A 14223-nucleotide genomic window follows, 5' to 3' on the forward strand; every position below is an offset into this window, starting at 1 on the left:
CTCCCTCTGTACTGTTTCCTCGACCAATTCAAAGATGCAAAGTGCGGAGATGGGAACCTTTGCTCCCAACTTGGAAAAAGGAGGAGAAAGGGCCAACAAAATAGAGAGAGACACCTTATAAAACTGTGCCGCTTTGGGCAATATGCAAGATCCCTTGATTGTCACTACTAGTGTATGTCTGATTACAAACTCAGAAGGATAGGGAGTTGAGAGAGCAAGAGCGTGCTGGGGGTGCCAGAGGTGTGAATGGGGAACAGCAGGAAGTCCCACCCTTGAAGCAGAAGGGCTACACAGCACCACTGGAAAGCAGCCACGTGTTAATGTCCAGCTGTAAAAATGTCAGGGAGGAGACCTTGGTTAAAAGCCTTGCAGGCTGAAAATCACGTTTCCTTTTTCTCCCCCCTAATCCTTTATAATTTCCTCTAATGCTTTACTCAAGCTTAGGACCATGAGCCTTCAGGGAGCAAAGCAAAGCCCATCTGTTGGGTCAGGAATTTTGCCAGACCAAAGTAAAGGTCAATCTTGCTTTTCCTATAACTTGGCATTTACATGACCTCAAATACTTGCTAACTGTATCAGCCAAAAATCACTTTGCATTATTGTGAATCACATGTCAAAGGAGAGATGTCAGGGATACTCTTTAAAACAGATGATGACTGGGCTCTTGCCAATGAAGAGAAGAAATAAAATAATAGGTATGTTTCTTTATAATGTGCTTGCTCTAGAAGCTACATCAAAATGATCATAATCATCTTGAGTCGGGAGGAAAAACATTTCGGAATGCCTTTTTTTTCAAAGATTTTATTTATTTTATTATAAGACATATAGGTAAAAACTTGAATATTCTGAAAAAGATAGAAAATGGTAATAAAAATGGGCATTTTTCTTATTAAGAAACATGTTCATAAATATGCTTTATCAAATGTTAAAATGGTTGTTATTTTGCAAAATAATAATAAATAGAGCAGAGCTGTGGCATAAAAGGGTCAACCCAAAATGCTGGAAGTATTTATGTTTTGTGTTTTATAAAACTTCAGACCTTCGATTATATTTAAAAATTTGGTATTTTGCACTCCAGGTTCTCAATAATTTAGATTTTAAAAATATCTTTTTATGATGGCCCTATGATTTAAAAAATAATGCAACATAAAATGTGGTTTGACTAAATAGAATTTGATTAAAATAATTTTCCTTTAAATAAAAAATTATAAGACAACAGTAGTAAAGATATAATTTTTGAACCCATTAGCGGTACATGTAGCAGTTCCCAATTCTATACACTTCTGGACCCCTGACTGTGGGCACTGAACAAAAATTGTTCACTAAGCTTTAGTTTCCAGCAAGTCCATCGTTTCTTTTCACAGCTTCATGGAGCAATAACAGTGATGACCGTGATGAACCCAGTTCTGCAGTCTTAGCTCCACAAATATAAGGTACAGAGAAAGAAGTTCTCCCTCCTTTGAAAAATTCCTTTGATGGCTTTCCTGTATTTGTTTATGACCCACTGATCGGCCTCAAATTCACATAACAGAACACCAGGCAAAATTTTAATAATGAAAAATTCTTGTCTAGGCATTATTTTGTCGGCTTCAATTCTCTACTAGCCAAAGGAGAGAGGAAACACATGTGAACACCAACCATGTCCCCTAATGAGTCTTGGGTGTTCAAGCAGCAAAGGTCAGGCTTTTCCTGTAAATAAATACTGAGTCTTCACAAAGCTCTTTCATTTCTCATGCATTTTGCTGCCCATCCGCCTAGCACGTTAGTTCCCAGCTAACAACGGGGCAAGCCACATCTAACAATACTTAAGAATCCAATCTAATATAGATTATGGGTCTCAATGGCCTTCAGTGATGTCCACTGGGGGACATTGGATGACTCCGGATGCCTAGAGCACAGAGAGGTCATGGCAGGATTTGGACTTGAGCTTGAAGGCCATGTTCTTGTTGTTTTTGGCCACGATCTTGCCCCAGAAGCGCCTGGCTTTCCTGGGGATGCTCTCCCTCCTCTTCTGGTAGGCCAGCCGCCGCTCATTTTTCTCCTTGCTGTCCCGCCGGAGGCGGACCTGCCTCACAATGCCTTCAAACAGCTCCTTGACGTTATGCTGGACAGCTGCAGAGGTCTCGATGAACTTGCAGTCGAACACCACGGCACACGCTCTCCCTTCTGGTGGGGAAACGAGGGAAGAAGAAAGTCAGGGGGGCTGCAAAATATGACCCTACACCCAGAAAGCCAAGCTGGATGAGTCCTAATTTTAAATGGTCCTCTGGGGAACTCTAAGTCAGTCATATATGCGATGGATACAAGAGGCCACTGGGACACATGTCCTCTCAGGGCTTAAATAGAAGGACACGAAGGTTCCTGGAAACAGGAGAGATGAGCTTTAGATCTGGCCCACCAAATTCACTGTGTGAAACTCCAATTTCATCAAATATCAGAATATTAATTAGTCAAAGCCATAGCCTAAATTTATTCCCATAAGGAACTGGGTTGAATATTTTATAAACATTTTTTTAATGTTTACAACAATCTTTAAGAATACATTATCCCTTTCAGATAGGTGATGAGACTGGAGGGGAGAAAGGTGGTCCTTTAAAAACTTGAGGCAGGGCTTCCCTGGTGGCGCAGTGGTTGAGAGTCCGCCTGCCAATGCAGGGGACGCGGGTTCGTGCCCCGGTCCGGGAAGATCCCACATGCCGCGGAGCGGCTGGGCCCGTGGGCCATGGCCGCTGAGCCTGCGCGTCCGGAGCCTGTGCTCCGCAACAGGAGAGGCCACAACAGTGAGAGGCCCGCGTACCGCAAAAAAAATAAAATAAAATAAAAAACTTGAGGCAGTTCACATAGCCTGTAAGTGACAGGTGTGAATCCAGGCCTGCTTCACTCTCAAGTTCATGTTCTTTACTCTTTCTCCTGAGTCAGTTTCCTGAATTGAAAACAAGAATCTGACTATTTGACTTTCCTCTCTGAAAAAAATTTTTTTAAGCTTTGATGAGATATTTTGAAAAAAAATTGGAGAATTTCACACAGTACAATACAATTACGGCAATCTATCCAAACAAGCTTTTCTGAAAGTCCCATTTTCGAATGTTCTATTGTGTTCAATGACCAGGTGTCCAAGTTTTGGTTTGGAAAAAAATGACTACTGTAGACGGTCATTTCCTAAGAGTAAGACATTCCCAAGCTGGTTGGGTCTATTAAGTATTCAACAGGGTTCTTTTCTCCTGGGTGGAGCCTGGCAATGCAGTATTTTATTTTTTTTACCATCGTACCAAATCTGTATTAGGCCAATACAATTTTAAGGGCCCCCAAAGGCACTTGGGTGCCAACTCAACAAACAGGAATTATCCCTGAACCAAGTACGACAAAGGATACATGACACCATCAGACTGATGCCTTAACTGAAACTTAGGAAGCAAAGGGTAAGGGCTGGGAGGGTGTTTCTCGGGTCTACAGGAACCAGAGGCAACCAGAGTGGAATTCTTAATCTCAGTGAGACTCTCACAGTGCCCCTAAATCAAAGTTCCCGTCCTTCTTGCTTGAAGATGCTACTTTCACTTCCCAGGACTCTTGAGATCTCCCTGGAGAATAGAAAGGACAAGGAGCAAAGGCTGGGGACTGCCAGTAAACCCCTGAGCATGACCTCTTCCCTAAAGGAATTCCAGGGAAAGCCTTGGGGATAGGGAGATTGGAATCCTACTGGTAGAACACATGATCTGCTGGGAACAGGGACACCTTAGAGAGTATACATAAAACTCCATGTGGCATTTTAATAAGTCTCTGGTTCCAGCTTCATGAAAGAGGAAGGAAGGAACAACTGTTGGAAGGAAAATGCAGGTGACCCAGAGACAGTTTCTATGGTATTGGCACCACTCCTCTCACCTGATACGGACACTTCCCGGCAGCGCACCAGGTCACTTTTATTGCCAACCAGAATTATAGGAATGTCCTCTGTCTGCCGGGCCCTGCGGAGCTGGATTCGAAGCTCAGATGCCTTCTCAAAGCTGGCTCGGTCCGTGATGGAGTAGACAATCAGGTAGGCATCCCCGACTTGCATGCAGTGGTCTTGGAGCCACTCATTCTCCCCCTGATAAAATGAGATCTCCCATGAGCTCAGACTTGCCTGGTAAATGAGGTGTTAGTTTGAAAGAGACAATGTGTTTATCCTAAAGTACCCTTGCTGATATGAGAAAGGAAGAAAACTTATTCCAACTCTCCAAAAGGCATCAGTCTTCCATGCCTACAAGATGTCTGTGGCTGTAAAGACTCCTAGCTCAGACAGCACTGATGCCAAAAAGTTTTATGATTCCTCCTACAGCTTGAGTTGATAAATTATACAAAGAGTCTGCCAAACAATATTTCAAATTTTATTTAAACTACCAAAAACGAGTCTTTCCTGGCTTCCATAAAACTCTTTTGCCCCTAAGTGACAAAATTAAGAATCCTTTTGTTAGCATAGAAGGGTCCTTAATAAACAGAAGGTCTAGCAAATGGGCTCAGAAACCCCAAACCTTTAAAAAACAAATGTTGAAAACTAGTAGTGAGAGTGTCAGCTTCATATAATATGTTTTTATGTAGTTTAAAATTATCATCCATACTTACTGGCACTTTCCCTAAAACAAATACACTTTTTTGTATTCTTGAATAGAACTAAAGGCAAATCACTGCAACTTGCTTGTTATTCAGAGCTCATTTATGAACGACTTGTTCCTTAGAACAGTTTCATTCTTCAGAAGTAAATGCTTTTAATCAAGAAAATGAGTCCACCTCATCTGCAACATCAAAAAGGGCAATGTCACCCTTGCCCCAAACAGCCTGTTGGAAGGCAGGCCCTGAAAGGAATTTACAGAGAGCTACAGGCTCTGCATACCTTATTTTCCCACATGTCCAGGAGTATAATGGTTGCACTTTCCCCATCAACAATCAGTGTTCGCTCATATGTATCTTCTGGAAAAGAAAGAACAGTGATCCTGGAGGCAGGCAAATAGGCAACACTTTTCTGTAAAAGGGTGTAGAAAATTATGCCCGAAAATAAACGTACTAAATATGCAATTAATTATGTAAATATACAGAGTAAACTGTGTAAATATTCACACAGGCAAATTATTTTTTTAATCACCTTCAACAACATTCTACGTATATTCCTCCAGTATTCTGCTTAGCAATAAGGAGAACACCTACATCTTCTGAACGTGTATCCCCAAATGCTTGAAATGAAAGGCATTTGTTTTCATCATTTCTATACCTTTTATGTAGTAAAACCATTCAGGAGAATAAACTCACTTTACTGCTTTTGACTCAGAGTCCATGGACGGTGCCGTGAGAAACACTAACTGCCCGGCAGAACCGTAAACCCAGCTCATAAGCCTCCCATGGAAACCCTCTGCACCTTTCAGTGGGGTGATTACTGAACACTCACTGGCCATCTCAGGAGCTTTCAGCTCAGAGACATTTCTCCTCTTTTGAGATGTGCAAGAAAAAAATCTTGAAACTAGCCCTGCTTTGGCGAAGTTTTCTTCGTTAAAAAAAAATACAGTTCCCTAGGAATAAACAGCCTTGTTTTTCCATCTTAAGTAGAACAAAAGTGCAGTCTCCAGCTCTACTTAGTAATGGAAACCTTCCCCCTGCACTTGAGCCCAGATGGAACGCAAGCAAAGGGTGAATGTGGTACAAAGGGCCAGAGCAGCTCCATCCCAGAAAAATCAGTGGGAGTGGGGAGAGGGGGGATTAACTGAGTTAACTGGGATTTTTGCAAGAGAGATTCCCATCAATCCCACACAATTGAACCCATACCCACTCTATTTTCACAATGAGGTTTCCTGTTTTGAATTGTATCATTTGAGAATTATGATCTTCATAATGATTTTTTGCCATTTTTCTTGCTGTTCCTTTTGCCTGGAATCTGTTCTCTCCAATATCGAAAGGCTTGTTCCCTTATCTCTTTCTGAGGGATGTGTTCCCTGACCATCTATTTAGAATTCCATCGCCTCTCTGCTACCAATAATCCTTACTCCCTTCCTTGTTTCATTTTTCTTCACTGTGCTGACTGCCATCTAACATGAATCCATTTAACTTACTTATTATTTTCTGTCCCTCTTGCCTTCCAGAATGTTAAGGCAGAGACTTGCATCTATGCTGCTTACTGCTATTTCCCCCAGCACCCAGGACAGCGCCTGGTAGATTGTAGGTGCTCAGTAAATACTTATCAAATGAATGAATAAATGATAAAGATAGCATTGTGGCTTGTGAGCACAAGCGAACCTGAATTCAAATCTGGGTGCCATCTCTTATGAATGGTTTGGCTCAGGACTTCTTACTTAAGTTCTCTGAGCCTCAGTTTCTTCATATGTGAAATGGGATTGATAACAGTATCCACACCTCAGGGCTGTGACAGTTACATATATTAAGCCTGGGCACAAAGTAGGAATGCAGTAAGTGTTAGCTGTTATCATCACTTCTTCAGATGGAGGAAGTTGGCTCCTGCCATACTTGCCATTCCCTACTATAGGTAAATCCTAGCTTAAGAGCCCTGCATTGTAGGAACCAGGGCAATTCCTGTTTCATAATAGTGAGGAGTTTATAAAAAGCAATGCTCCTGGTTCAATGTTTCTTCCTCTAAGAATCAGAATCAGGAGAGGGAAAGAAAAGAAAATATGGACAAATGAGAATAAAATTAGCCAGGAATGGCTCTTTCTGTCAGTTTTCCCATCTCTTTAGGTGTCATTCTTCTAAATGATGTTAACAGTTTCCCACTGGGGGATTTTAAATCTATTATTCCCATCATGTCTGCCATCCACAATATGTATCATGAATGGGATCGCAGTGGAATGCCTAATTTGGCTTGCTGGAGAGTAGGGCTTCATGACCTCAACAGGCAACTTTATACAACCAAGTGCAAATCATCAAAGTTTGAGCAGCACAGATGGGGGTAGGGGGCGGGGGAGCTGACTGCCCCTTACCACCTCAGAGTTTTTCTCTTTTCTCTGAAAGACCTCCCTGCACTCGGAAAACTCAAAAAAGCACTTTCTCTGCCCTCAGCTCGTTGCTCACCGCGCAACAGTAGGCACAAGAGATTCACTTCAATCCTTAGTAGTTCAGACAGAAACATACTGTGTTCCAATAGCTAAGGGGAAAAGCAAACTCAAACTTTCTCTTGGCTTACGAGGTACCAGAAGAAGTCTAGAGGAAAAGTGGACTAAAGATTCCAGCTGCAAAAATAAGGCCAAACTGCTTTTCTGTTCTGGAAAGTTCCTGATAGGATCATTCTGACTGGACTTACCTCTGCCTGAAAGTCATTGTGCCGGAAACCCAAAAGCCTAAAGCAATACACCCCCGCCCTGCTTTGTGCATATGCCCTGCACCTGGGCTTATGTATCACCTCTGGCCACATGCCCCAAGGATTTCTCACTCAAAGCATCCTGCTTGAGAGCCTTCTGCGACCAGGAGAGGACCTGCTTGCAACCAAAGCTCTATTTTCTCTTCCTCTCTTAGTCCCCACCTTTCAGCCTTTTCAAGGGTTAACTGGGTGAGAAGAGGGGAAATAAAAGAATATAAAATTCTGGAAGAGTCCTTTGAAACTTGCTCTGGGTTAAGGTGTATGGAGACAGGGTTAAGGCCTATTGGCTTATAAGGCTTTTCAGTAACCTAGTCTGGGGAGTCCTCATTTTTCCGGTCCTCTCCACGAAAGACAGGGGTGGTACTCACACCCTGCGTAGCAAGAGAGACCATCCTGCGGTGTGGGATGGAGTTTGTTGTCTGCAGCCATCTTCCCCGGACTAGCACACCTCGATTCATCTGTCTGCATCTGACCCCCACTGTGCTTGGAGGACCATCCCGCTCGAGACCGGCTCAAGCGCTGTGTGTGAACCTGCCCAAGAGTTCTCTTACCCGCTGGAACCGGCTGAGGCAGCCCCTCGAAAGTTCTGAGGCTCCAGCACCCCTCTCCCCTCAAAACTCTCAACTGCTTTCAGCTTTCAGAGCACAGAGGATCCCAAGGAACCCTAAAGGAACTCCTGCTTAGGAATACTGGCCTATCCTCTAGTGGCTCATGTCTCCTCTGCACACATCACGGGGCCCCAGCCAAGGGGGACCAAAGTGGATGAGGACTTCAAGCAATGAAAGGTCCAGTTGTGGAAGATAAGCCCAAGGAAAGGAAACAACAGATTCAGAATCAGCTCTAATGTTCGTTCACTCGGTACTTACTATGTGCCAGGCACCTGTTATCCTCTTAATACAATTTAAGTAGTTATCGTCTCTATTTTACTAATAAGGAAGCTTAATGAGGGTAAGTTTCTTGTCTCCAGGGCACCTAGCTAAGTCAGTGTCGAAACTGGCTGCGAGTCCGGTGCTCTCTCCTGTACTCCCTGTGCACACGTGCAATGCCTTCCACCTACCTCAGGGCTTCCAAAACCTAGTGGTCCTTAGGGTCCAGCTCAGAGACCACCACTTCCATGAACCCTTTTCTGATTTTCACAGCCAGAAGTAATATTTATTTTCTCCTCTGAATTCCCACAGCACTGCGCTTGTGCCTCTTTGAAGACACTTATCACATCCTATCGATTTATAGCTGATCTCTACTGAATATACTGCAAGCATCTTTAAGGAAGAAGCCCCGTGACTCTTTGTATGTCCTCAGAGTGTTGCATCAAGCTCCACGGTATAGGTTCAGTAACTGTTGAGGGATGAATGGATGGATGGATGGATGAATGAACGGCATTAAGCGTGCACAGAGAGTCATAAGATTATTGCAATATAATCTTAACAACATCCATCTTTATTTGGAGAAATGGTGATGAGAGTATTGTGTAGTTTTTTTCTTATGGTTAATGCTGAAAAAAGAACAATGCAGTGAAATGCCGTGGAAAACCCTCTCCTTGGGAAACATAAAAGCCAACTAGTGATTCCAATAGCCACCTATACGTAAGGGCTGTAACCCTAGACAGTATAAATTTAGTTACTCAAATAGGACACACTAGGTAGGATGAGTCAGCTGAGAAGCTTCTTGTTGCCCAAGTTTCCCTCTTTGAGGAGATAAGGAAAGGATTCTCTCTACCAACTGCCCCCTCTCCCTATTAAACAAAGAAGCTTCCCAGATACCGAAGCCTGCCTTCTCAAGTTTCAGGGATGGGTCAATCTTCTTAATACTCTATGCCTATGGGGATACCGCCCTCTGGATAGATACCACCACAGCATTCTAACAGACAAACATTTTTGAAAGTCTGTTATCCACTAACTGTTTCAATTCCTCCCTCCTAAAGAAACAAACAAAAACTCTTGGTTGGTCTCTCCTTTATATCAGTCTACAAAGCACTTTATTGTTACTTCTTAAGGTATTCATATAATTTTATCCCGCTCTGAATTATAGCCACTGACAGCTCCTTCCTAAGAGGGTATGTATGGTGTACACCTCGTTCATCACTGGGTACCCCAGAGCCTAGCGTGGAGCCAGGCATGTGGTCGGTACCCAACCCAACGTGCTACAGTATGTAACAACATTTGGATGCTAAATCCAGGGGCTGCCGAGTACAGCGAAAGAACACAGGATTTAGGTTCAACCACAACTAGTTTTGAATCCTGTCCAGACCATGGACTAGCTTTTTCAACCTGGGAAAGTCACTTGACTTCATAAGCTTCCATTTCTTCACCTGTAAAATAGGGATATTAATACCAAATTGGTTCAATTTTCGTAAGTATTATCAAAATACTTGTGGGAAGTACTTAGCACAGTGCCTGGCACATAGCAAGTTCCCTATCAATAACAGAAGGAGAACACCACAAAACTAACATTATACAATCCTGAGTTCTAATTCCAGCTGTCCCAGTGGGTGATTCTAGGAAAGTCCCTAAGACTCAGTTTACCCATATGAGTACAGGAATAATGTCAGGACCAAAATAAACAGTAGCAAATATAAGGCTCCCCAAAAAGTGCATGTCTCACTGCAAATGTGCATTCTAGATGGTAGTTCCTCCTCCTTTTCTCCTGTAGTGACACTTACCCACAGGCTTTTACATCAAAAGAGATACTGACCCTCTTTCTCCCTTGAAATACGGTTTAGCTATCATCCCTGAGATTTCAGGAGTGAGGAGAGAAATCAATGTTCCATCAGTGAGTCATCATTTAAAGCCAGTTCAGACCTGCCTCATGAAGCAGTGAACTCCCGGACAATGGAAGAACAAACGTTTAGTAGAAATGGGCTGACAGTAGTGAGGAAGGAGTAGGATTTCTATGCATGAAGTAGAGGGCAGAACCGAGTCATCACTAAGACATCTTCCTACTCCGGAAGTCTGTGATTCAGCTGTGAGTTGCAACTGAGCGTAGAGACAGACTATGCCACTGGGACAAGAACTGGAAGGCTCTCCTTCATTTCTGCAGCTGCAAACAGGGACACACAGCGACCCTGGCATTGTCTAAGATGGGAGCCGTGGCTGAAAGACATTGTATGAAAACCATCGACTATTGGGATCCTCATCTTACTTCCCAGAATGTAGTGCTATGCTTTACACGTATTTGAGGAAGATGTGAATTTTTGAGACTGTGTCACCTCAAATTCGTTTTGGAAATCAAGGCTTAAATAATAAATATTTTAAATGAGATTGTACAGGGAAAGCTGTCTTGAAAAACTGTAAGACTCTATACAAATATATGTATCATCATTGCTGTATTTCACTATTTTTTTTAAATGTGCTATTTAAAATACAGATTTTAAATGATTTTATACCCTCAAAAGCCTCTAATATTGCAATACATAAACTAGTGAATTCATCCTCACAGTTTTTCAAATCGGTTTGGTTTTAGGTGTCACCATGGAAAAAGGCTGTGTCTACACTCAGTTCTTGAAAGGTCCAGGTCAGAAATGGCAAAAGCCAGAGTCGGGATCCTGACCCTCTGGCTCTGCCCTCTATAATCTGTCTCCCCAGTCCCTTTAGAGCTGGAATCTAAGAAATTCCCTTTCTGGCCCAGGTTCTATCTACGAGCATTTTCATTTTTTTGTCCCAGGGGCTTATGCCAGTGCTTCTGTGGGGACTCAGCTCCTGAGCCGAAGCCAAGCCAAGAATGCATAATCGCAGTTCCCAACTCTGCAGATAAATGACCCACCTACTCGCTCTTTCTCCTGGACCACTGCTGACCACAGAAGCCCGCTGGGGCTGGTCCACCTACCTCCCAGCATTTCGCAGTCACTGTCCATGCTGTCATGCACGCCTGCAAAGATGCTGGCCAGAGTGGACTTGCCCACCCCCTGCTCCCCTATGAGAACCACCCGGTAGTAGGTGTTCCCCGACTCGGAGGAGATGACTGAGTCCGTGGAGTCGGAGGACCAGCTCCGGCGGCAGTGGTCCTCGGGGGTAGCAGAGTGACGGTTGCGCTGGCTGTACTGGTGGGGCTCTTTCTGGACCATCAGATGCCTGCCATCGGCTGGGATGCTCCAGCGCTGCTGCTGCGGCTGCATGCCCACAGTGCCCTGGCGCATGGTGACATTATTCAGAGTCATCGTTGGGTCCTAGAGAGCAAAGCAGCCAAGATGTTAGCATTAGGAAGCGTGAGTGAGAGCTCAGGGGGCTTAAACACAGTCATCAGTGATGTTTTATTAAATGAGGTGAGACCCAAGTAACCCTAACACAAGGAACACCAATGAAGCCGTCAACAGGCTTTCAACCGAACACACACACACACACACACACACACACTCTGTTGCCAGCTCCTCAGGCAGATTGTCACTTGCAAAGAGGAAAAAATGCCATTAACATCCCCCACTGCCCTGGGGCTTCCTCCATCTTCAAGAAAGCCTGGGGATTCCCCACTCAGAGCTGGCACAGAGGCAGCCAGAAGGAACCAACAGCCTCCAGAGATGGCTTGAAAAGCAACAAGTTAATGCAGCTGGGGACCAGCTGGCCAGATTAGCTGCTCTTGTCTAAACATGGCTCTTAATTGCACCAGCATCCAGCGGGCCTCAGTGGGAAACACGTGACAATGACATCACTCCCCCTGGCTGGACTGGACAAGCGATTATTGGAACTTCCATGTTTAGTAAAGTTGCCCGGATGCTCCCCAGCTGCCTGAATTAGCTATTATTTGGGGGGGCGGGGGGGGGAAAGAATTTGTTTGAGGTTTATGCCTCAGCTCTGCCCTCCTGTCCACGGATATCACATTTAAAACATCCCAGCCCCATGCCTTGTCTTTCTGGCAGGGAAACGACCCGCTCAGGTTCAGACCTGTCAAATTCGCAGAGAAAATGCTTCACTCTTATTAAACCATGTCCGCTTCAAGAGTTCTTTAATTCAACTCAGATTTCCACCTTTCTGAAGCAAATCAGGTCAAAGACTCTCCCCAAAGACATTCAACAACTTCGCTACAACTTTCCCTTTCCCAAGGGAAAGCTGCACGGAGGTCCCCCTTGCACGGAGGTCTGTACTCCCAGGCTCCTTGAGATAAAGTAGAAGCATTCTTATTTGAATCAGCAAGATCCACTCGGGAGAGAGAGAAATGCGCAGACACTCCCCTTCCCACGCTCACCGCCACCCTCCACACCCCAACCCGTCGATGACCCTAAGCACGACCCTGACCGCGATGATCAGCCGGGTTTTTTAATCTCACGTGCAGCGCCCCCGTTGGCCGACTTGAATTGAAACAACCAGAGCCTGACGGCTGCCCTCTGACCACAGCCTGTAGGAGGAGGTGGCCCTCTTCCTGAACTGAAGCAAGGAACCTACTGATGACAGATGGCATCCTTTGCACCTTAAACTTTGCCCCCGACCTGGAAAACCACAGTGCGGACAGCACGTTCCGAAGGCTCTTTTCTCAACTTAGAAAGTTCTGCGGGCTGGGAACGCCCATCCCTTCCCCAACCAGCCCCCCACCCCTCTCCAGAGTCGGGAGGGCCCCCGCGAGCCGCCTGGCTTACTTGGGCGTCCGAGGGTCGGTGGGCGCTGTGATGCTGGGGCCGCCGAGCGCAAGGGTCCTCACGCCCGCAGCCGCCGCGGCCCCGCGGTTTATACCGGCCCCGCCGACCCGCGCCGGGGCTTTTCCGTGACGTCAGCGCCCCCGCCGGGAGGGGCCGGCTGTGCAGCAAACCCGGACTTGAGACCACTTCACTGAATCAGTTACTCGCCATCATGTGACCCCACTCTCCCCTTTCAAAAAATAACGACAGTTCAGTCCCGGGCTCCTTTATTTTGTTTTGTTTTGTTTTATTTTATTTTTACCAGGTGGACACAGGAAGGTGAGAAAATACACTAAGTGCCACATAATCGCGCTTCCCAGGAAAACACTTGCGAGCTGTCCGGATAAAGGATGGAGGAAGAGGCAGGTTTGAATTGGAAACCCGGTTTCGCCAGAAAACAAAACAGGGATCCGCCGGGCGCGCGTGTTTTGGGGCGCAGCCGCCTTCAGCGGTCACGGCTTGTGTTAGCCGCATCTCCTGCTCCTTTTCCTTTCTCCCTGGAAGAGGGATGGAGGGCAGCCCCACACTGCTCTGTTTCCCTTCTCTGACAGGGACCCAGAGAGAAGGGGCCAGAGGAAGTTGAGGAAAGGGGACAAGACCTTGAAAAGGTCTTGAAAAATAACCTAATTAAGGATCCAAGCAGATTGTGCTAAACGTTGCCGGCGCTCCCGCTCTGGACCGGGATGCTGAGGCTCCTCAACCAGGGAATTTAATCAGCGTCGCGTTCGGCAGCAGCATCTCTGTACCAGCCTCCCTGGCATGGCTGGGCCTGGTCTTGGAGCCAGTTCTCCACGCATGGGAGGAGCCCTGAGCCAGAAATGGGGCCCAAGTCCCCCGAATGAGTCCTCTGAGTAAAGGGCACAGGGTAGTAATACAATAGCCACTTCTACTACCATTTACTGAGTACCTCAGAGTCCCTATACTCAGTAGGTACCGTTAGGCCTCTGCAGTACCTCGAACTTTACTACAATTTGGCAAGGTGGGTGTAGTGCCACTCCCATTCCATAGAGGAGAAAAATGACAACACAGCCAGAGAGCTTGCCCAAGGTCACACAGCTCGGATAAGTGGCAGCGTCAGGATTCAAAGCCTGGCTTGCCCAGCTGAAGGGATTCAGTGACTTCTTTCTGGGCACCTGGGCATTTCCCAGACACTGTGTTTGCAGATGACACTGGCCTTTCTAATACATCCATCCATCCACTTTTCCAGCCAGCTTCTTCTCTGGGTTGGCTGGTGGCTCCGGAAAACAAGCCAGAGGCACCAGCATCTATTCGAGTGGCCGGACTCTGC

General features: G+C 45.5%; 1 protein-coding gene across 2 annotated transcripts; it reads right to left on the reverse strand.

Annotated features, from left to right (window-relative positions):
* Positions 1–510: 510 nt before the first annotated feature.
* Positions 511–12954, reverse strand: GEM (GTP binding protein overexpressed in skeletal muscle). Of its 2 annotated transcripts, none has more exons than XM_024765431.1 (5): positions 12897–12954; positions 11156–11495; positions 4868–4944; positions 3880–4084; positions 511–2166 (listed from the first exon to the last, which is right to left on the reverse strand). In XM_024765431.1, the coding sequence occupies exons 2-5, from the start codon at positions 11484–11486 to the stop codon at positions 1889–1891; spliced, it is 891 nt and encodes a 296-aa protein (XP_024621199.1). In that variant the 5' UTR covers positions 11487–11495; positions 12897–12954; the 3' UTR covers positions 511–1888. The 2 variants fall into 2 exon arrangements, with proteins under 2 accessions (XP_024621199.1, XP_024621198.1); XM_024765430.1 differs by having other exon boundaries at positions 856–2166; positions 11093–11495.
* Positions 12955–14223: the final 1269 nt, after the last annotated feature.

The sequence above is a fragment of the Neophocaena asiaeorientalis genome, unplaced genomic scaffold (assembly GCF_003031525.2).
Source record: "Neophocaena asiaeorientalis asiaeorientalis breed wild unplaced genomic scaffold, Neophocaena_asiaeorientalis_V1.1 scaffold353, whole genome shotgun sequence".
Taxonomy (NCBI): Eukaryota; Metazoa; Chordata; class Mammalia; order Artiodactyla; family Phocoenidae; genus Neophocaena; species Neophocaena asiaeorientalis.